The 22,889-nt window shown below is 41.3% G+C and overlaps 8 protein-coding genes across 8 annotated transcripts; all 8 read right to left on the reverse strand.

Moving 5' to 3' along the window:
- Position 1: 1 nt before the first annotated feature.
- TM35_000061740 (uncharacterized protein) lies at positions 2-436 on the reverse strand (the record flags this gene model as incomplete). The annotated part of the gene is made up of 1 exon (XM_029023211.1): positions 2-436. A coding segment is annotated over one exon (435 nt), but the record flags the coding sequence as incomplete, so codon positions are not given.
- A 1,289-nt stretch (positions 437-1,725) lies between these two features.
- TM35_000061750 (uncharacterized protein) lies at positions 1,726-2,910 on the reverse strand (the record flags this gene model as incomplete). The annotated part of the gene is made up of 1 exon (XM_029023212.1): positions 1,726-2,910. The coding sequence occupies one exon, from the start codon at positions 2,908-2,910 to the stop codon at positions 1,726-1,728; it is 1,185 nt and encodes a 394-aa protein (XP_028885236.1).
- Positions 2,911-5,152: 2,242 nt separating this feature from the next.
- TM35_000061760 (putative eukaryotic initiation factor 4a) lies at positions 5,153-6,367 on the reverse strand (the record flags this gene model as incomplete). Its single annotated transcript, XM_029023213.1, has 1 exon — positions 5,153-6,367. One exon carries the CDS (start codon positions 6,365-6,367, stop codon positions 5,153-5,155), a length of 1,215 nt encoding a protein of 404 aa, XP_028885237.1.
- A 249-nt stretch (positions 6,368-6,616) lies between these two features.
- Positions 6,617-7,297, reverse strand: TM35_000061770 (uncharacterized protein; the record flags this gene model as incomplete). The annotated part of the gene is made up of 1 exon (XM_029023214.1): positions 6,617-7,297. One exon carries the CDS (start codon positions 7,295-7,297, stop codon positions 6,617-6,619), a length of 681 nt encoding a protein of 226 aa, XP_028885238.1.
- A 547-nt stretch (positions 7,298-7,844) lies between these two features.
- On the reverse strand, positions 7,845-10,631 carry TM35_000061780 (putative protein kinase; the record flags this gene model as incomplete). The annotated part of the gene is made up of 1 exon (XM_029023215.1): positions 7,845-10,631. One exon carries the CDS (start codon positions 10,629-10,631, stop codon positions 7,845-7,847), a length of 2,787 nt encoding a protein of 928 aa, XP_028885239.1.
- Positions 10,632-11,165: 534 nt separating this feature from the next.
- TM35_000061790 (uncharacterized protein) lies at positions 11,166-12,692 on the reverse strand (the record flags this gene model as incomplete). The annotated part of the gene is made up of 1 exon (XM_029023216.1): positions 11,166-12,692. One exon carries the CDS (start codon positions 12,690-12,692, stop codon positions 11,166-11,168), a length of 1,527 nt encoding a protein of 508 aa, XP_028885240.1.
- Positions 12,693-13,293: 601 nt separating this feature from the next.
- On the reverse strand, positions 13,294-18,333 carry TM35_000061800 (uncharacterized protein; the record flags this gene model as incomplete). The annotated part of the gene is made up of 1 exon (XM_029023217.1): positions 13,294-18,333. The coding sequence occupies one exon, from the start codon at positions 18,331-18,333 to the stop codon at positions 13,294-13,296; it is 5,040 nt and encodes a 1,679-aa protein (XP_028885241.1).
- A 530-nt stretch (positions 18,334-18,863) lies between these two features.
- TM35_000061810 (uncharacterized protein) lies at positions 18,864-22,793 on the reverse strand (the record flags this gene model as incomplete). Its single annotated transcript, XM_029023218.1, has 1 exon — positions 18,864-22,793. The coding sequence occupies one exon, from the start codon at positions 22,791-22,793 to the stop codon at positions 18,864-18,866; it is 3,930 nt and encodes a 1,309-aa protein (XP_028885242.1).
- Positions 22,794-22,889: the final 96 nt, after the last annotated feature.

Genomic DNA, 22,889 nt, shown 5'->3' on the forward strand with positions numbered 1-22,889 from the left:
AGACCTCACCGGAGTGCGAAAGCGATGCAGAAGAAGCCTTACAAGAACGATCCTTCGAAGTATTAACCTTTTGTAGCTCTCGTAACTGAAATTGAAGACGCGAGTTAGACTCCCGTAGTGCTTCAAGGCGTTCCTGTACTACGGACTTTAGCGGCAGCAGGTGCCGGGAACGACGGTGCTGTCGCAGATTTGCCTCACTGAGAAACCTTTTTCCACACTCTGGACAGCTAAATGAAATTGATGATGATTTCTCTCTCTCTGCTCTGTCAGTCACAACCTGGCCCTCATACTGCTTGTAATGACTAGTGGAAAGGAAGCACATTCCCGTATGATTACTACAAAGCACATCTTTCCGTAAACGGAATACATGTTGTGAAGCGCGGGAGGCCCCACAACAGACCGGCCTACCCAAACAGTGCAGGTGCACCTGAATCATCCTATTCAAACGGCACATGCTTTATTAACAGGGTTTTTTTTTGTTCTACTTCACTCTTAAATTGTTAAAAAATAAAAATAAAAAAACAGGTATGTTCATATGATTTTTGTGTGTCAACGCCACCCAGCCCCCTTTATCATGGTTCTAAAATATCCCTATGAGCAAATATCTTATGCTTCCGTCGTGTATTCAGAGTGATAAGGGAATATTATTCTTAAATGGGACGCGTACAAAGACACAAAGAAAGATAGGTAAACATAAATGCAAACACATTTACTAGTTCAAAAGCATGAGTATGTCATTCTATTGATCCTTATCATTTACGATGTTCTCCGTCTGCAAGTCTAAATACACCGCAATATACCACTGATATGTGTTACAAGCACAACAAAGGTTTTGGCCTCATAAACAAAACGGTATCAATATGTGAATACGTAACACAGAAACCTCGTTTATGAAGGGCTAATATATATATTTTTTTTTAGATAAAAGACACGCGGCGGTGAACTGCGCCCAGCAATATATATAATCATTAATTAGGAGAAATCCTCTCAAGAGTTCTCAGCACTAAATCAAAAGGTATCATCCCTATAAAAGAAAAAAAATCTCAAACGACCAGTCAGCATTAAAGGTCAAAAAACAAAAATGTGATGTTTCTCATTTTTAACTCTGGTCTTCAGTTAAACAAAGTGAACTTCAGCTGGTACTGTGTTCGTTATCTGCTTTGTCCACAGGGTCATCAGGAGGCTGGTTTTTATTCCTGTACTTTATGGCATCAACAAAAAGCTTGCAGGTAACAACGAAAAGCACCACACGCACGACTTGTGAAAATGGGCACACCATATCTGTTGAATTAAGAAGGTCCTCAATATTCGCTCTGTTGCCTACCTCTGAACACCCACTCGAGAAAAAAAAAGAAGACAGAGAGAGAGAGAGAGAGAGAAGAAATAGAGGGAAAGAAAGAGGAAAAGAGATACATTTAGATAGGAGGTACTCATGTCATAGTCTATAGAAATTTTGTTCTTCACTGTGAAAAAATTTAAGATAGAAGCATATTTTTCACGTCGCCGCTTTTACAAGAGGCTCATAATATCCTTCTAACACATGCTGTAAATTAAATCTAAAAATGGTTTCTAGTACCCAAACACCCCTGTTGGATTTCTTCTTTGAAGCTATCTCTCTCTCTCTCTCTCTCTCTCTCTTATTCTATGAAAATAATAATAATAATATGACATCAAAAAAGTCAGACAGAGCTATGAATTCCGGCAAAGGATTATATAACATTAAGATCAACGTTCATCTTTCCTTCTTTGTCGTGCGAGAAACTTATCGCTTTTCCATATTTCTCGCATCTGTTGCCCTCTTCGAACGGGGTCCGAACGTTGTCGTAGAGTAGAACCGTCAGGACCCACAACATCACACAATGGCGCACCCCCACCACCACGGTATTTGTAACGACTATCACCAGTAAAACTGTAAATAGTATTTGCACTCCGTTGATTTAGTACAAGACGAGGAGTCGAGCGCAGTGGCATCTCAGGGGCAATTGAATGGTGAGGACGTCGTCCATTGCGCACAAGTACTTGTCTATTATATTCCCCATCATCAGTGTACCCAAGGTATTCATCATTCTCCTCCCACTCCTCAGCATCATCACCATCATCGTAGGTTAACCTACCTTCTCTCAGGAAATCTTCCCGGACATCATCATCGTGTCTATTCACATAAAACTCCTTTAGTCCTCTCTCGTAGCGCTTCAAATGTCGCTGTAGACGTGCTTGTGGATTCATATACTCTAGTGGCCTTGTATAAGACCCATATCCTCCAAGTTCTTCTACATCTATTGCTGTTGGAATTGTAACACCTACACCCTCTCTTATCATTCCTCTGCTACCACGAGAAACGTGACGCAGTGATCCTGGGTCAAAATGACATCTACCCTGTCGCTGTGTTGTCCCCTTGTTCTTCGGGCGTCCCTCTACCACAACACTACCACCAAAATGGTAAGGTTCCTGTTGATGATACTCCCAAGTCTTCTGATTCCCCACTGCATATGCCCGTCGAGGCTGGCGTCCTGTTCCGGTCGAATTCATGGGAGTTGTTCGCCCTCCACGTATAGAACGTGAGGACAATCCTGGCCATTGATTTAGCGAAGGAGAAGATGGTCCTTGATCACATTTCTCACGGGGCATAGGCGTCTCCTCATCGTCCTGTGGGGCTATTGTTACATCATTAACTTTATTCGGTGGGGAAGCAGATTCCTGTTGAGAATTTTCTTTCTGTCTTCCTGAAGGTGTTGGTTGCGTCTGCAGTTGCGGTGATGATGATGCTGATTGCAAATTATCACGGTAAGCAGCCTCTCTGGCATGCTGCAACGTTAGAGCAATATCCTCCTCAGATGGATTGCGGTATCCAAGGCACTGTAATGCATGTCTTACCTCTTCAGCTAAGGCAGCATCGACTGTGTCGGTCATCTAGAAACGGTGGACGCGGTTTCTCTTCACGGAGAAGGAAATTTAAACCTTTCGTGTCTCCGCAACTCAAAAGGTTTAATTTTTTTTTCTCTCGGCGTTGTGAGTTTTTTTTTTTTTTTCCTATGACAATACGTTGCACTAGCTCCTATGTCTACGCCAATCCTTCTCCCGCAATGAAGTAAAGAAAAAAAAAAAAGGGAAACACAGACAGAACAAAAGAATGATAGTGTTACGACAGAGAAATAGCGAAGCAACGAGAAAATACGTCTGGTAAAAAAAAAAAAAAAACAAGCAAGAAAACAAACAAAGAGGATGGGATAAAGGGAAGTGCAGGGTGTCAGTTGGCAGTGCGCAGAGTGCTGCGACGAAAGTAGGTATCACAATGATTCTTTTCTTCACTTAATTAGAACTAAAAGCAGACAGGCATACAAATCAAACACACAGGAAAAAAAAAAAACGAAAATAATTATGCCACTCTTTATTACTCTTTACCTTTTCTTTTTTCTCTCTCGTTGCATCATATATATATATATATATATATATATATATACCTCTGCATACATGTGTCTGTGTGATTGAGTGAGTGTATGTGCTTCCTACTTTTTGTTGTTATTCATCTTTAGCGCGATTTCATTATTGATCTTGTTGAGGCTGAAATAGAGAAACCGCGAGTTGGTGATCATTGCAGAGGAACATATCACAGCGAAACAAATACATGTACATTTATATATGTACTCATCCGTATGCGTTCTTTTCTCTCCTCTTGCATCCTTCCTATAACCGCCTCTGATCGTGCTGACTCAATCACTCCCTATTTTCTTGTTTTTTTTTAATCCTTTTACCTCGCTCTCTTTTCTCAAGAAGGGAGTTCCTCCTTTGTTTTTGCCTGTGCCTTGTGACATCCTTCAATCGGCCGTTTCGGCTGCTACCCTCCTCCTTTCTTCTTCCCGCATGTTCTGTGTGCGTTTACTTACATGTCTGCATCAGAAAAGAAAAGGTGCACAAAAACAATAACATAGATTGACTGTGGCAAGAACTGTGTCTTCCACAACCTTCTCATCACCAAGCACTTTCTCTGTTCTCTTTTTTTTTTTTTTTTAAGGTTACCTCATTGATCTCATATTCTTTTTTTTTTCTTTTCGTTTTATTTGACATCTCATTAAGTATTACTTTAAGTGTGATCACCCTTTATTTTTCCCCTCCTTCTCGCCGCCCATTGATCCTATTTTTTTTTTTTCTTTCTTTCCTCTGCGTGACACCGAAAAGGAAAAGCAGCGGCGGCAACAATCAACACAGCAAGTGGGTATTGCTGCTGATGTGTCACCGTCAACTTCTCACTCGGGAAGAGAAAGAAGATAGAAAAGAGCGAAAAAAAAAAGATGCACGAAACCCCCACCGCACATTGTGGTTATACCTTACACTTAAATACAAACATTAAAACGCATGGTTATTTCCTTTTTTTTTTTTTTTACTTCATCCTCCGTCTGGCAATTATATATTTACCCTCTTCGCCTGTAGCCTTTTTGTACGTATTAGTCAGTTTTTCGTGGTTCTCCAGTCTTTCTTGCTTGGTGAATATGCCTGCACATATGCAGATAGGGAAAAAAAGAAGAATTGAGCGACTTACGACGCAAAACCCCACTCTTCCATTCACCTCAAAAATAACGGATCTTACAGCATCAGGCTTTTCCTCTTTTCATTACGTTTACTGCATCTTATATCACACCTTTTTTTTTTTTACGGTTTTTTTTTTTCTGAGATATTTCTCATCCGCTTACCCTGAATTTGTAGGTACTGCTGATTTTTCTTAAGCTGAATTACAAACACGCACACAAACACACACACAGACGCTCACGGACACAGAGAGATTCTTTATCTTTTTTTCTCTCTCTCTCTCTCTCTCTCTCTCTCTCTCTCTCTCTCTCTCTCTCTCTCTTTCGCTTGCTGCCGCTGCCGGTATTTTCTGCAATGGGGAACGGCCGCAGTACACGCATGCAGTGGGAATGCAATCGGAGGAGGAGAAGCCAAACGCATCATATGGAAGACACCGAACACATCTCCTTTTTTTTTTTTCTTTTTTTATTTCTTATTTTTTAACTTTCATCTTTTTTTTTCCCATTTTTATTCCTTTGTATTGATTTTTTTTTTTTTTATTTGTTCCGTTTCTTCCTCTATTTTATCATCGTAGGAATCGTCCCTCGCAGTTCCTTCCCTCACTCACGCGTGTCTCATCTGGGGCTGTTTACTCGCCGAGGTATGCGGCGAAGTCCACCGGCAGCTCGTCAATCTGTGTGTGGTAGTGGGACTCAATCTCGCGCAGAACCTCCACGTCCTTCTGCGTGACAAAGTTGATGGCCACACCCTTACGTCCGTAACGACCACCACGTCCAATACGGTGGAGGTAGTTCTCCTTGTTCGTAGGCAAGTCAAAGTTGATCACAATGTTCACATGGTGTACATCAATACCGCGAGCCACGAGGTCGGTGGTGACTAACACGCGGGAACTCCCGTTGCGGAAGGTGCTCATGACCTTCTCACGTTCCTGTTTCGGCATCTCAGAGTGCATGTAGCTGACAGTGTGGTTGCTGCTGTTAAGTTGTGTGGCAAGCCAGTCAACCTTGCGACGGGTATTAGCAAAGATAACACTCTGCGCAATGCTTACTGTCTCGTAGAGATCCATAAGTGTATCGAGCTTGTGTTCCTCCTCCACGGCGATGAAAAATTGCTTGATACCCTCAAGGGTAAGGCTCTCGCGCTTCACGAGAATACGTGTGGGATCACGCATAAACTTCTTCGTCAGCTCCAAAACATCATCTGGCATGGTGGCAGAAAAGAGAGCAACTTGAATTTCCTTAGGTAAGTAGCGGAACACCTCATAAATCTGCTCTGCAAAACCCTGAGAGAGCATCTCATCGGCCTCATCAAGCACAAGAACACGTAACTGCTCTGTTCGCATAGCACCTCGCTTTGTCACGTCGACTACACGACCGGGCGTACCAACGGCCACAATGCTGCCAGCTTGGAGTTTGCGGTAATCCTCCTGCACACGCGTGCCACCAACAAAAGTTGCGCAAAACGATCTGTTTCCCTCAGCAAGGAATTCACCGATACGAGTAATGACCTCCGCCGTTTGCAGCGCAAGTTCTCGTGTGGGTGACAGCACAAGCCCCTGAAGGAAGTTGTGGCGGAAGTCAAGGCGTTGCAAAAGACCAATGGAGAAGGCACCTGTCTTTCCCGTACCGGACTGCGCTTGGGCAATGATGTCACCACCGCGGGTGAATGGAACAATGGCGCGCTGCTGAATGCTGCTGGGTTTCTCAAAACCGTGCGAGTAGATACCACGGAGAAGGTTCTGGTGCAGCGGCATGTCATCGAAGGACGGGATGGGGCGGATTCCAGGCTGGTCATCCAGAAAGGAGTCCTGGTCCTGCGGCTCGACTTTGCCTTGCTGGGCCATGTTCCTTTAAAAAAAAAAAAAAAAAGCTGGTTAAAAAGCGTACAAAAACTACACAACCAAATACACGGATTCAGAGAGAAAAACGAAAACAAAGAAGAAGAAGAGGAAGAGAAAGAGAAAGAAAGATCGTAGATAGAAGAAAACAAAAAAAAAAAAAGGTACAACAGGGAGGCGGAGCTCCAAGAAATTCTTCCTTCCATCATGATAAGATAACCAAACGTCCAAATGCACAAAAACCGATATATAACTTTATCTCTCAACTACTTCACATAGGTAGGAACACTTTTTACGAAGTATTTCTTCTTCTACTTCCTCGTCAAACAGTTCCCCACGAGGGAGTTCCCAAGAATGTGAAAAAAAACAATCAGTCTTGCAACAATGCGAACAACAATCACAATACTTTTCAGTCGGTCTGGAAGACAAAAGCACCATGCGGGAGGGTATGGCGAGGAAATCACATGGCACCGTTGTGCCTTCATATTTTCTGTGACTACTACAATCTTGCATATTAATGTGAACAAAGGCACCAATGACAGAATAATCCCCAATGCAGTTAGAAGCAGAGGAGTTTACTACTGCTTCTCTTGAACCCTCAATATGACAATGAGGTTCAAAGCAGTTTCCTTGACCAATGCAGCTGATATTTGCCACATGCGAGAAGGCCTTAAAGTGGTTATAGGAGCCTATGGACATCAACTGAGGAGGAGTTCCCTCTTGAACCAGTTCCTCTCCCTCATCATAATTTCCCGAACTGTTTATAATACACGCATGCTCTTCAATAATACAGTACGCGCCAAAATTAATCGGACCGCGCTGAGCAACAATAACAGCGAAAGGATGAACAACACATCCGATGGAAAACTTCACAGGATGTGAACCTCTCACAACTGCAAATGGGCTAATACACTCTTGCTGTTGTGTCTCGTTCATCAGAACCGCCTCAAGGATAATAATTCGTTCGGCAGTCCCCTTTCCAACTCTCTACGTTAGTAATGAGAGAAACAAGAAAGAGAGCCTGATATAGTCGGTACGAAGTGAGAGACCACTTACTGTTATGAAAACAGAATAAATGCAGTATTTGAAGGGAAGTCAAAAACGCACAAAAATACGAAAGGTGGAAAAAAAAAGAAAAAATATATCTTTTAAACCATCAACAGAAAAAAAAAAAAAACCATAAAAAGGACGATGAAGAACTGCCTCCATCTAGCCGCGCAGAGACTAGATGCAAGTGTTAGAACAGAGCACTGTATCTGAGTGACAAAGAGAAAGAAACAATGAAAATCATATCGTTGTGAGTTTTTCTTCCCCCTTTCCCTATCACTCAGTCAACGCACCTATTACAAAAAAAAAAAAAAAAAAAAAACAAGAAAAAGAGGTATCCACACAAATAGAAATAAGTCTACACGTTGTATAATATTTACCCATCATGTCAGCCACTATCGCTATCCCAGCGTCAGTTTTCGGGAATTAATGTTTTCTATTCTGCAGTGGTCAGCCATGTTTCTCTCAGCAATAATTGTGCGCCGTTGCGTTTCTCGGGGTCCCACTGCAAACACTTTTGCAGGAAATGCAGGAATGCTGTACCACTTTCAACCCCAATTCGTTCCTGAATTTCCTTCTGCAGATCTAACCATGCTGGAGTAATACTCTGACTGATGGAAGAGGTTGAAGCATCATGCCACTGTTGCCCTGAATTCTTCTCTGAAATTTCTTCATAAGAGTCTACCTGAAAATGAGAGTTCAAAACGTCGCTTTGGTCATTACTTTCATCGCTATCGTGACTATACAATTGTATTCTTTCATTTTCGGTAAGAAAAATAAAATGACCATTGGAATCAAAAAAATCCTTTATATATTCACCTATAGGGGTCCTTAAAATATAACCTGGACTAGGGGGTCCTAGAAGAAAAATAATGCTTCGTAAGTGAGATATATCTACATTCTTTTCATGTTCGCTAAAATGAAAGGGATTGAATGGTTCACTTTCACCAGTCTTTCCACTTATATTAGAAATGTTTATTTCAACATCACTTGTGGAAATGTCTTCCTGTTCTTTTTGATATGTTTTCTCCTTCTTGTATAGCTCCAAAGCTGCGGTAATGTCATTAACAGGGTCAAAGAGAAATCGACCGATGAGTAGCTCAAACGCCAAACATCCCAAGGACCAAATATCTATAGCAGTATTAAAGTCCTTACCAAGAATTATCTCTGGAGAACGGTATTCTCGTGACTGTAGTTTTGTCCCGCGCTGATACCTTTGTTGCATTAAGAGGTCTCTCTCAAGATCACTAACAGTACTCGCAACACAAACCGATGGAGTTCGTATTCTCGAGGAAAGAGATAATCGATGAAATATAGCTGGAGTTGAAACCGCTGCTGTGCTAAGGGATGTGTTACTTTCCTGCACAGTTTGTACAGAACAACTTCTACCAGTTTGCCTGTTCTCAATCTCAGAAGATCCTTCGTCCACAGAGGCCTTAATATCACCATATACAGCAGAATCATTATTCATAGTATCATAAGGACATCGCAGTTGTGGTGGAACAATGAGAGAAAGAGTAAAATCAGATAATTGCACAGTGTACGGTTTATCATTATATAGACCATGTAAGTGTTGTTTTTTAAACAACTGTCGTGCACTATACTGGGTATCTTGACCACGTGCAGTACGTGGAGTAACTACCATGTCTTTTAAAGGAGACTTCAACGATTGCATTGTGTTTTCACACCTTATATTTTCTGAGGAATCCTCTGTAACCAAACGGCGCCGCACCCCCAGAGAATCTAACCCAATTGGAAGGAGACCTTCAAAATGCTGAGAGAGGAACCTTTTCATATTCTCTGCAATATCTTCCTCTAATTCCATAAAGAGAAGATTATCAGGTCTAATGTCTCCATGAATAACATGTACCGCAGAGAGTAGCGCCAAATTTTGTAATGTTGAACGAATAATATTACGAGTTACATTTTCAGGAATACCCTGGAAACCCGTTTCGCTTATAACTGTATTTACAGAAGAGCCTACCAAATTCATTACAATACAGTGATGAAGACCAAATAATCCTGAATGGGTAAAGTGGGCCCTCATTGAAGTAATATGACCAAGAAAAGGTAATGGTGTCGTCTCTTCAATGTTACTCGAGTAATGACTTACTGATGAACGTCTGCCATCAGAATGCATAACAGGAGTCCCACAATCTGATGTGTTCTCCTGAGGTAATCCTAGTACTGACACCTCGCGCGACACACTAGTAGAAGGAGGAAGCGAAACTAACTGTTGCAGACGGTCTACCTTTTGAAACTCTTTGATGTAGGTTAGCATCATAAATTCATGCTCCGCATACCTCTGATGCGTTGCCCCACAACGGAAAATTTTTATGGCTACAAATAATGGTCGATCAAAGGAAGAGAAATACATACGTAATTGCTGGTCGTCTAATTCCCGTAAAAAATGATGACGTGTCATTGAGCATTGATCCAAATCAACTGCAAGCCAAACACGACTATTGTGACCACATCCCAACTGTTGTAGTAACAAATATCTATTATGCAAAACATCTCCTGGAACACAGGCAAGATGACCGTCCTCTCCAAAGTTTTCTTCACTCTTTACTTCTTCCTCTTCTTCTTCCTCCACTTCCTCATATTCTTCATCTTCTTCTGCATCCCCCTTATCTTTATTGTAGATTGTACCAGTAAATGTAGAATTTACCGGACGGCGATGCCTACTAGTGCATATTGGACGTGCTGTTTCATTAGCTACCGGTAGTATATCATTCTCGTCTTCTTCTTCATCTTCGAGAGACCTACTGCTGTCCCTTTCAACCCGACGATGTTGACACGCACCCATGCCTCTGTTTGCAACTGCAGTCGCCACCTGCAAATCCCATCGGTGTAAAATTGATGAAAATCCCCTAATGGGCGGAACGGTTACTAGTTCGGATTTTTCCCTCTCATGTGGAACCTTTCGTGATGAGAGCACAGTTCCATCAGGCGCATCCAGATTTGGATTGTTCCCTCCATCATACTCCGCAGAAGGTCTGCTAGAATCACTGGGTCCAAATCCCTCAAAAAGTGTCTGATTAGACTTTCTTCCTCCGCTGCCGTACATACGCGCCACACTCTCCTCTCGTGTTTGTCGAACATGCATTATGAGTGGCTCCAGTGCACAAAATAGTCCCAAGCCGCCGCTGATGCAAGCAGAGGGAGTGCGCCACGCCCCCAACCACCCGTTATCATACTGAAATGAGCCTTGAGTAGCCATTCTGTTGTGTGTGTGTCTGTCTGTCTGTATGTTTTTCTTTTTGTTTATTTGTATGGGAAGCCAGAAAAATATACCTACAGATTTCACCGGTTTCTATTATCTTAGAAATAGAAAAAGGTAGAGGAAAACCAGAATTGTCATGATGCTACTTTTCTCCTTCCCTACCCAGAAAAGAGATTAAAAAAAAAGACTACAGATATTGTTTCCATCATATTTAACATTTTTTTTTTCTTATTATTCTTCTTCTTCCTCCTCCTCTTTGACCTGGGCGAAGAAAACGATACAATGTGCATACACGCAGCTTCACGGTATATATATATATATATATATATATATATATATGTATTTTGTTTCGCAGACTCTTATGTACAGAAAACTGCATCCGATACGCTATCGTCATTCCAATCAAGTATTAACAGTACTTGATCTGTTTTTTTTTTTTTTTTTTTTTATCACTCCATATTCCAATATCTACTTTGACTGTTGGTCGAAATGTTGTTTTTTTTTTTGTTGTTGTTTTTAACTGACTTCTCTTCACTTTACATGTCCTTTTTGATGCTGCTTCTCCAACGGGGACATCCCCCACTGCAGGCGCAACGCGTTTGCAGGGTCTTCAGTACGTGGAGGGGTTCCGTGTGCATAGAGCAAATATTTTATTGGCCGTGTTTTGGTTAGCATCTCTATTGATTCATGTACTGCACCTAGGTCACCATGCTGTTTCACATGGAGCCACTTAAACTGGGGAACAACATCAACTCGTTTATAGTCTCCACCCTTCATAAATTTAAACCAAACACGACACATCCACGAGTTTACAGGGTCTAGATCACTGTATTCTCCGTGAAATAAGTCAGTGCATGCTAGAGCTTCACTACTATGATCGTATAAAATGTACTCGTTTGTCTGATCATCTCCGGCTATTCGCAACAGTTCAATATTGGGAGTAATTTGTCGTTGCTCTACTGTTCCTAGAGCTTCGAGACGTGGAGAACATCGCAACTCATCATCTGCGTTATGTCTTACATTCACAGGTAACTGATGAGAGTACAAACTGCAGATATTTTCGCTGTCATACACCGCTGGTGTGGCACCATCCTCACTATTAACTAATTCATCTTCGTCCACCTCTGGAAAGGAAAGACCTGTGACACCGTTTCCCATATCAATACAACCACCTGCACGATGCACTTTCACTTGATTCTGTAAATGTTGTTGTTCTTGTTGATGTTTCTGTGTGTTGGTATGGCGACCCGCATCACCGCTGCAAAGAATGCAAGCGTCAGGGAAAGCCTCTGCCCATATGCGAACACTTCCCCAACCTTGTCGAGTTGGTACAACAATAGTCTTTACCACTCGTTCTTCGTCATTTAATTTTCGTATGGTGGCATCGAACGTCTTTGGGTCTGTATCTATAGGATTGTATAAAACAGTATGAGCTCCATCCCGTTCAACAAAACGATGTGGTTTCTCAGAAGTTATTTGTTGATCATTAGCAAGATGACTCTGACGTGTAAAGGGTCGCAGGGAAGATTCAGCAGAAGAAATACCACTACTAACGCTCTGATTGTTATTGCGACGATTTGAAGCTGTCTTTTGCCATCGAAGGCGCAGCAGACGCTCTTGCCATTCCTTCTCGCTTTCACCATTCCTTCGATTTCTCTCCATCAACTCAGTGGCATCTTCCTCTTCGCTTGTAAGGGTAAGCATTTTGCCTCTAGCCATAACACTATAGTCGGTAACAAAGACCATAGTGTTATCTAATTTACTACTATCGTCTTTCATAAAATGAAGTCCTTTTATCATTTTCATTAGACTCTGGCATTCTTCCGTGAGGTGTAACTGCGGTGAGGGCTGTGACGGGTTACTCTGTTTTTCTATGAAGTACGGATGACTATATACGTCAGCGGCAAGTTTCCCGCGGAAAAGCAACGTCAGTGCGGCAAGACCTTGTGGAAACGATAAACATCCACGGACCAAAAACACATTGGGACTGTGAACATCAGTGATGAGGGCGTAGTTCCTGCGCAGTTGGTCCTGCATCATGTAAGCAGCTTTTGACATCATCTTTACAGACTGTAAAAAAAAAAAATAAAAAGTTTTTTTTTTATTTTTTTGACCTGCCAAAAGTATTCACTTTCTCTCTTTATTTTTTTCTTTTCTTTTTGGAAGCTGTGTGACTCAAACACAAACACACACGCACACTTAAACACTCAGTATAGTCTCAATTTATATTCTTTTGTAATAGTTTTGATGTCTATTCTTCTCCTGGTAACAACTCCTACACATCATATAGGATCAAAAGAAAAAAATAAATAAATAAAAAAAAAGAAGAAAAACCCCCCAAATGACATTCACTACACATGTAAATATTATACACACATGTATGATATATACCAAAAACATATTAAACAAACAAAAAAAAGAAGGAATAAATAAATAATAATAACAATAACTATTATTATAATAAAAAAGGTCAGTGCATATTTATGTGTAAAAAAAAAAAAAAAAAAACAATAACTAAAGGTGGCAATTCAGCACATTTCTATGAGTAGATTAGGTCTATGGATCTCTGCTTGGTGATGATGGTAGTGGTGGTTAATGTTATGGTTGTGTTTATCTGTGTGTTTATCTCATCAAGATAGCCCCTTCCTCTCCCTACCAGCTAAATTGACGGTGAAACTTCAACTTCATATAGTGCCACCAGAAAAACCCACATGGAGTACACCTCGCTCGTGTAGCCCTTTACATAAACACCAACTGCAAAGCTAACAGCACTTGTTCCAACCTCATGCACAGAGGTCTCAAACACTTGCTGTAAGATATGTTGATAACCTGGATCATTGGGCCGATAGGCAGCATTAACGGGACTTCCCATCAATCGAAACATTGGACCATTAAGGGAAACGTGGTCCCCAATCTTATCACGAGGATTAGTCTCACGTCCTTGTTCTCGTTTACGATACCGTCGTAAGTCTAGCAAAACTTCATGACCAAAGTATTCATTAAGAACCTCTGTAGCTCGTATTGTCACGGCATCTTGGCGTACACTAGCATACTTGCTGCGTTCATCCTCTGCTTCCTTTAGAAGACTCTGAAGAACTAAAGCAAGCCCGTGATGAAACGCAGGCTGTCGATTATTACGCCACGTGATAAGAGCACGACGAACGGCTTTGCGCAGTTGTTGCTCAATATCTTTCTCTTTTTCTGGATCTGGCATAGCAAAAGTCAAAGTTTCCCGTTGTAATGCAGCGATAAACGGTAGACAAGCCTTTATATCTTTCTTCTCATGATCAAAACACGGTAACCAAAATCGATGGTCGTTTAAGTTCCAATCCATTCGATGTGGTGCCCCACTCAGTTGAATATTTGCCCATAATTGATCATGTGAAACCACCATGTGAACATCACGAAAAAATATAATGTGTGGATCATGCACAGGACACACCATTCCTGTACGTGGGTCAATAAGTCGTAACTCCCCATTGAATGAATGTAATACCATTACAACACGTTCATGTACAGTACCTCTTCCTGTTACTATATAAGTTACTTCATTTGGCGCAAGAAAACGCAGGAAATGTGCTAATAAAAGAGAAAGTTCTTCATAATCTCCTTCTCGTGTTCGTAGTAGTTCAGCATTTGTACTCCAGACATCTTTATCTCCCCAAGTAAGGGTATCAATCCGAAATAATAACAACGATATAAAACGTATAGCCTCTTCTACTGTTTTTACGGTTAAAGGCGGAGGACCACCACCAGGAAGGAGGTAACGACAAACAAAGGTTAAGTCACCTGTAGTACAAAATACAAAGGGTTCAATTTCACGCTTCTCTACAATAGGATTAACAGATGATAAATCCCTCACTCTTTTTAACGCATCTCGTCTCCATTTTAAAGCTATACTGTGCAAATGTTGCAGTTGTGCGGAAACGTTAAGTTGTGTTACAAGTCTAGAAATAGTTGTCGTATCAAGTTCCTTACTTGTGTCACGACGGAGAGGAGGCCAGAGAGCTATGTACAATTGAATGGATGGGAAAGAACGATGTAATTCACTACCCTCCATGTGAAGTGGATTTATTCTTGTACTTATATCTACAGAATCTGGGTAATACCCAAGAAGCCACCGAGGTGTTGAGAGTGGATACAAACCTTCCATGCGAGCTTGCTCCGCTTCATATAATGAGAAGAATGGAACACGAAGTGTGCCAAGCAGTCGTCGTTCAGTTCTGTAGTGAGTTTCATGAGAAATTGTTCCTGTTGCTACAGCTGTTGGAGCCATTGGAATCTCCACCTTGTCATAAACTGATATTACAATATCGTCTTCAATTAATGAAAGTGTATCATCATCAAAGTCTGGTGGGCAAAAAGGAATATTAAGAGTTTCAAACCATGAGGGTGATGTCCCAACTTCACTACGTGAATGAACAGTATCATAAACAAAACTGACTTCAACAAAAGGTTCTAATGGAGTTTCATCTGAACGCTTAGGAAGTGCCATAGCTTTCATAATATGTACAACTATTCGAGAATCATTTTCTGAGAGAAGAGTTCCACGATCAATCTCACCAGTCTTTGGACGTTCCTCTCGTCTGGGATTTAATTGACTTTCTGGTTTCAAAGGAACAAATTTAAATGGTCTTATTTTTGGTAATATAACGTATCGTTCTAGTAATTCATGATCTTCAAGTTTTCGAGTAGAAATACGATGAATTTTTAGATGACGTAACCATTCTTGCCAAAGTTGTAACTTTCTCTTCTGTGGAAGTGGACTAAGAGAGAGTGTGAGTGTTAAGTTTGTACCTTTAGCATCAGGAAATAAAGGATCATATCCTGTTTCATGTGCTACTTTATGTTTTCCACGTGTGGCCGCATACAATATTTCATTTTGCAGTTCATGACACTCCGCGTCCTCCAATGGGATTGGAAGAGAAAAAAGACGAGTCTCTAATATATCTTTCGGTGTTGCTCGTCCAATCTGACATAACCATCGTCGGTGGAGTATTTCTAATCGCTCACTTTCAAATTGACGTTCTGAAGGATATATGCCTTCATCGTTAATGATTTTTTCCTTCTCTATTCGTTCAGACACTCTTGCGACAGCAGACGCTGATTGTATGGAAAAGACATCTGTTTTTACAGATTCCGTCATTCTGCGCCCTCTTACTTCCATGTAGTGCGATTTAAGAATCTTAAGTAGTGGAGTAAATTGTGGATCCATGGGATCAGCATCGCCGCGAAGAAAGAGGTCTTCAATTTCTTCTACAGTCATTCCTTCAATCGCCGTCCAAGTTGTTGAGAGAGAAATTATTCCAGGCAGTTCAGCTCCTTCACGTTTACCGTAGGTGTGTCCACGATGTGTAAAGGAGATGGGCGGTTGAAGTGGTAGTAATAAGTATGCGCGGGTAAAGGAAGGTAAAATATGAACAGTAGCAACCACATCTTCACTACCATTTCCAACTGATACAATATGAAGTAGAATCTCTTGAGGTTCCTGCATGGTGTTTAACTCAAAAGTTTCATTAAAGAAAAGTATCTTCGTAGTACTAAGTACACGTGTAGTAGTAGATCCAACAAATTGTGGAGGCAGAACTCCATTTGTTCGTGCAAATACAAGAACTTTAAATCGTTGAGACTTATTTATTACCTCTTTCATTGGTAATGAAGATGATCCATTCATACCTTCTTCAAATTGTTCTTCTTCATTATGTTGTTCGTCCAGAAGAGAATCTGATGATGTACCAATTAAACCTTCAATGACTGGATCATATTCCAACAAATCATTACCTTTATCATGTGTTGTTACTCCGGCACCGGCTCCAGTAGTACGGTGTCGCAAAGACATTCGAAATCCTTTCCTTGATGATGATTGTAATTCGGAACCAGAAGTTAATAAGGAGAAACTCCTACTAGCCGCTGGGGCTGTGCTTTGACGCGAACCAATTAAACCCTCCATATCACTCTTAGATAGTGGTAAAGAAGAAGAACAAAAATTGGTGTCATTTTCCTCACTTTCCCGTGCACCTGAACGGTTCAAAGGAAGAAACTCTTCATTCATATTTTCACCACGCATTTGTACAATTTGCTGCCAAGTCGATATCATAGATTTAAGGTAAAAATGTTCTAATTCACATGTAAGTTGATAGAGTCGAGAAAGTTTAGTTATCAAATGTTTCTGTTCTTCTGTAGGGTGCGGCTGTTGGTATAAGTTATCTAACTGCTCCTTGTAAAAGAGTCTACTCTTTAACTGTGGTAGAAGGTTTAATTCTATCATACGGTATGGTTCATAATTATCTAAAATGGTTGAGATGAGTTTTTCCTCTCGAGTAAAGGAGACCAAAGGATTGGTATCTCGTCCACCATGTGTTACTGTTAATGAGAAAGTACCAGAATTAATTCCGCCCCAAGATGAAGATTGTCCAAAGAAAGAAGGTGGAGTAGCATCCATTCCTGTCACTCTACTATGATGATGATGATGATATTGTTGTTTTGGTTGTTGCATAGCAGGGACAATAGGACGAAAACGAATGTAGTCAATGTGAATAACAAAAGAATGGTACCGTTGTGAAATACGCATCGCTTCTTTCATTGGAATTGTATTTAGGTGAGGTGGCAACAACTCTTTGGAGTCAAATGTTGGACGAACATCCTCTTCTACAATGTACTCAAGATGAATTCGTGGAGTTTGTGTACGAAATCCTTCACATATTTCTTGAGCTCTTTCTTTATGTAGATTTATCGGTGAGGCAAAAAGGTCAGAAATAATAGTTTTCTTCATTATTGACCTATGTAGATATAGTAGTAATGGAGGTAATAAAGAACGCTGTACACCACTAGAACCACTTTCATCCGTAACACCCAAAAGTTCCAGTTTTTTTCTTGCCGTATCATCACCCATAATTTCAAGTAGATGATTTAATTTAGATGATAGACTTTCAGAGAGTTGGTGAGTCATACGTTTTCCCGTACCGATAAAAAGCCATTGAGGTGTATTCATATCTGTCATGGTTCCATTATCGCCACTACCATCAATATTACTACTACTACTACTACTACTACCAATAGCATTAGACTCAGTACCTGTTTGTTGTTCCCTTTCTTTCTTCTCAATAGACATAGCAGATGGTTGGCAAAATGAACCATCCTTACCTTCGGTGACATCTCGCTCAAGTGATTGTGAAGCTTGAACATCAGCCGTTAACTGATTAATAGCGGCATGGATAGGAACACATCCTCTTTTACTGCTCTTGTGTGTACTATTTAATAACAATCGCAGATCCGTGAATCGACGAAACCACCTAGGGGGTGCTGCTCTCTCGATTTTACTAATATTCTGAAAAGGTGGTTCTGCAGTTTCCTTCTCATGCTTTTCTACAACTTTTTGGAGTAAAACATCGGAAGGTTCAAAATCATCATCCGGTGTTTCCATGTACATCTTCTGGTACTTCATTTCCTCCTTGTCCTTTACCACTTCTGCTATCCTCACATTTCCATGGGGACGAGTAGAGAATGGATGTTTTTTCATTGCAGACGGCGGTGCCTCCGTCACGTGGGGCTGCAGCATCGACAACTGATTGACAAAACTCACACCCGATGAGAGTTGTTGGCCACTTATGGTGAGAGATAAAGAGGCGCCATGAGGGCGGCTAGACGTCGTTGGGGTTTCGTCTTCCTTGCTGACATTGCGGGGGATATCTGTTGACATGTCGAGCAGTCACCACCTTTTTTTCTTTTTTTTCTTTTTCTTTCACCAGCTCTAACGCTATATATATATATATATATATATATATATATATATATATATAATGTGTATATGTATATGTAGTTCTTGTTGGGGTAAGTGAAGCGAGAGAGAGAGAGAGAGAGAGGGAGTGAGGTTGTAAAGTAACCCTTCCCCTTTCTTCACGCCCCTTAAGTACACGTCTGGGCGGAGTCTCGTCTCTCCGTGTTGCGAACGCCAAAAAGAAGAAAAAATAAAATAAGAGGTAAAAATAAAAAAAAATAATAATAATAAAAGGAGAGAAAGAAAAATAAAATAAATAAAAACAAACATCATATGACAGAGATACGTAACTGTTTAGTTAAAAAAAAACCCCAAGCATACAAACACACACACACATAGAGAGAGAGAGAGAGAGAGAGAGAGAGAAAGTAAGTGATAGAGTCAGACTCAAGGAAATTTGAGAATCAATCTTCCCTTTTCCTTCTCTTTCTCTTCACTTCATTTCCTCCACATCATTCAAAAAAAAGGTCGTCTGCTGTAATTTCGTTTGATGCTCCTCCATCTCGCTCCGCAGAGGGAACTACTACCTCTGCTGTTGTCAGTGAAGTCTTATTAACAGATTCTTTGCTTTCATCCTTGTTCAATGCATTCTCCTGTGTTCCTTGTCGTCTCAGCTTTACCTCGTTAAGTGTTGCTCTGTGTTTCTGGAGGCGCTCCAAAAAGTCAGCATCCACCCTATCTCCGTAGTAGTGATGTAGACAACGCAGCACAGCGTCCATCTGCAGAGGCTGCAACTCCTCCACTCGAGTCCAAAGTGCATTCAACACAGCGGGAAGGAAGCGCTGATGCGGAGCGAGTGGTAATGGTGTGGAAACAACATCAGAAGAAGCAGAACCAGCACTAGTTATCTGATCATCATGTTTATTAGAAGAAGAAGAAAAAATAGTGCTGTCGACTACTACTTCTTCATTATCTTCCTTCCCTCCAGATATGTTTACCCCAATTTTTTCCGTCATTTCAACAGAATTCTTTGGTGGAGGAAAATGGAAACACAATGCCATGAGCACATCTACCAATAGAGATATAGGTAAGGATGCACAGCATTGACGTGTTAGGCGGGCTGCAGAAGCCGTGGCCACAGATGTGTCTTGTATCCCACACTCACACAGTGCAATGAGTATCTCGGCAAAGAGATAACGTGGGACATGTGAAATGGAAACTTTTACTTTTGGGCTCCATTCCGCACGTTGTGCCTGTAGAGTCTTCACATCAGCGGAAGTAGTGACATCTTCGTACATTTCCAGAAATAAATCACGGCAAGTATCGTAAACGGCATGAAGGATCGCATGGTTTACTCCATTACGCAACCATAATGCACTACTACTACTACTACTACTATTACTATTATTACTATTAGTAGTACTTGTTAACCCTTCCTTAGATGTAGCGGCCACACTAAAGCATGTAAGTAGTGCTAACATAAGATGCAGAACATCTATTGGGTAGAGGTCTCTTACAAGAGGTCGTGTGCGAAGAAGTGCCCATGGCATAAAGGTATTCACAACGGCAGCATCACCCGTATGCACAAGTGTGGTTACAAAAACTGCAAGTGCACTTGGTGTTAAACCAGAGAGCACATCATCCATCCACACAGCCGATTGTTGTCCTTCTTGTTCTTCTTCTTGTTGTTGTGAAGCTTCTACCCTATCGGATGATTCCTCCGCACTGATCACCGTGATCCTCTGATAAATAGTCCAGAGTTGATGCAGTAAAACGGAAAAAATTGGACGATCTCTTACATCTAAGGATGCAAACCCATTAAAAGCGGAAATGACATCTTGGACCTGAAGAGATGCCGCAGCTTCTTCCATTATGCGAGACCGCAATTGTTCCCAAACATCACTAAACACACTTCCCTTACTGTGTGGACGCCGCGTAAACTCATCCGCGGCACTCTGGAATGCAGGAAGCAGCAACTCCCACGGTGCGTGCCGTACATTCGAAAGGAGAACACGACAAATGCGAGAGTACATGAATGGAAAAAAGACATCGGCCCGCTGCAACGCCATGCTGAGAGGCGCAATAGATTCCAAGGGAACATTCTCCCGCAAAAGCAATTTACCAGCCTGTGAAGTAATAGCCTGTTTTGCAAGTGCACAATTACGACTGTAATTATCATCAGATAATATATTTAAAAGTATGGCAACATGATCCACATCCAACTGACGTGCAACATCTACAGCTGTGAAACGAGAAAACCATCGTTGCACAGATACGGGATCTACCGCAGTGGGAATTTGTGAGGTCACTGCCGCAATTCCCTTAGCCAACCATGGAACCTCAATAGCAGAAGAAATAGAAGTAAAATGAAGAATAATACGCTCTTGAGAACTACGTGGTAATTGCGCTAATGGAGATACACACATACCGGCAACAAATGCACGTAATCCTAGTTTCGTACCATGACGACGAAATACTGCAAGGGCACAATTTACCTCATTTAAGGGAATAATAGTATTATTTGTTGGTTTCTCTTTAGTCATGTCAGGTTCTTCATGAAATGGCGATAACATTAAAGCAGCCGACAACAATGCAAGATTTGCAACCTTAACATTATTTAATGCTTCTTTTTCGCTAAGAAGACGACGTGCCAAACGAGCATGAAGTGGATGATATGGAAGATGTGAATTACGATGTATAAGTGCGTTACACACATGTATTAATTCTGTCAATGGAAGTTGGTCAACTTCCTGTTCTAATACCGTCGCCGCTAATAAGTATACCTTATCCCAATTCACAGAGTTCACCATAGCAAGTGCGCAAACAAATTCAGAAAGAGAACCATCACCCAATGTAAGCATAGCAGGTGCCCGTTCCATAATCGCTTCTAAAAGAATTAAATAATCTTCTTCTGCACCAGTTACTGAAGTAGCATGTGAAGAGTAAGAAGAAAAGGATTTTGAATTAACAGACCCTTGTCCTCCATTACCAATAATACGCAGTAACTCGGCACATCTTCTTAACGTCATTTGAGGTATATGCGGCATCCACAGTTCTGTTAACTGCACCACAGCACTACCCGAAACCGCATACCGGGAATAACACTTGGTCAGTTCAAGTAACAACGTCTCGTCTAGTGTACGAGTTCGCAATACAGGAATGATGGCAGGAAGTAAAATTGTATGGACTAGACGATGCAATTGGAAGTGATTCACTACTTGCATTCTTCCTAATAAACAAGCAAAGGCAAGAGCGCTATCACCGTCAAATGGCAGTGTCTCTGTATTCACAGCGGATGCAACAAAACGGGTTGAAAGAAGATGATTGACAGCCACATGTTGTGGAGATGCAGAAGTATTATACCGCCGCAGCAACTGTGTTCCTATAGGGCCAATGATATCATCTGAGAGAGCTCCACAATGTTCCATTCGCAGCAGCACCTGCACAAGCGCAATTGGTGAGAGGAGATCATGAATATCACGAGTGCGTAGTGCGAGGGCACGTCTTGCGGCTTTTAACTCTACCATGACAGGCAATGAAGATGATGATAATGATGATGATGATGATGATGATAATGATAATGATGATTCGGTCAACGAAGACATCTTGGACTCACCACCATCATCATCACCAGCAGCATTATTATTACTATTATTATTATTATCATGAATGCTAGAACTACTCTTATCACTTTCATTAGTAGATCTAATAGGAGCAGATGGTCTGCATTTATTTTGAATAATCTTTTGCGCAAATGTGTAGTGTAAAGGAAGAGTATTCCAAAGTGCCATTACGAGAGAAACAGGGAAAACGCGCTCCACACGCAGTCCTGTGGATCTTGAAATACTATCAACAACGTTAAGTACTTCTGTGAGAGTATGACACGCTTGTGATAGTGATTCTGTTGATACACTAGTCGTCTCAGGAGCTCTTAACAGCAGCGGTAAAGAAGTTGATAGAAAGCGGTGAAACTCTTCCACTCGCGTCTGCACTAGTTCCTCAAGTTCGCTGTGACCTTTGGCAGCATTAGTCATAGTAGAAAGATCAGGGACGTCAATACTTGTATCTGTTCCCTCAGTTACAAGAGAAATTTGATTTTCAACTATACTATTTATTTGAATGGGAGGTTTCTCTTCTTGCCCTTGACGAGTCATAGCATCATCCTCAGGCAGAAGTGAAGAGAGTCCTGGCAGCTGCACTTCTATACCATTTCCAAGAGGAAAGGAAACCGTAGAAGTGGTAACATTATTATTTTTTCTTCTTGAGATGTTGGATCTTCTCTCATTTCTCACATTACAACTAACCGTCTCTTCTGAAATTGTCGCTGATGTCGCCACTGTACATTGTGAATGCCGCAGCGCTGGGGAAATGACGGCGGGAACAGAAACAGAAACAGTCGCCAGTCGACCCCCAACACGCAGTTGTGATGTAAACCCACGCATTCACCGGCAGACGCTTCTCTCTTCCTCCCACTACTCTTTTTCTCCCTTTTCTTTCTGTGCTACAATGTAAAAGTGAAAGAAAAAAAAAAAAAGAGA

This window comes from Trypanosoma theileri (assembly GCF_002087225.1).
Source record: "Trypanosoma theileri isolate Edinburgh chromosome Unknown TM35_Tth_6_V1, whole genome shotgun sequence".
In the NCBI taxonomy this organism is placed as follows: Eukaryota; Euglenozoa; class Kinetoplastea; order Trypanosomatida; family Trypanosomatidae; genus Trypanosoma; species Trypanosoma theileri.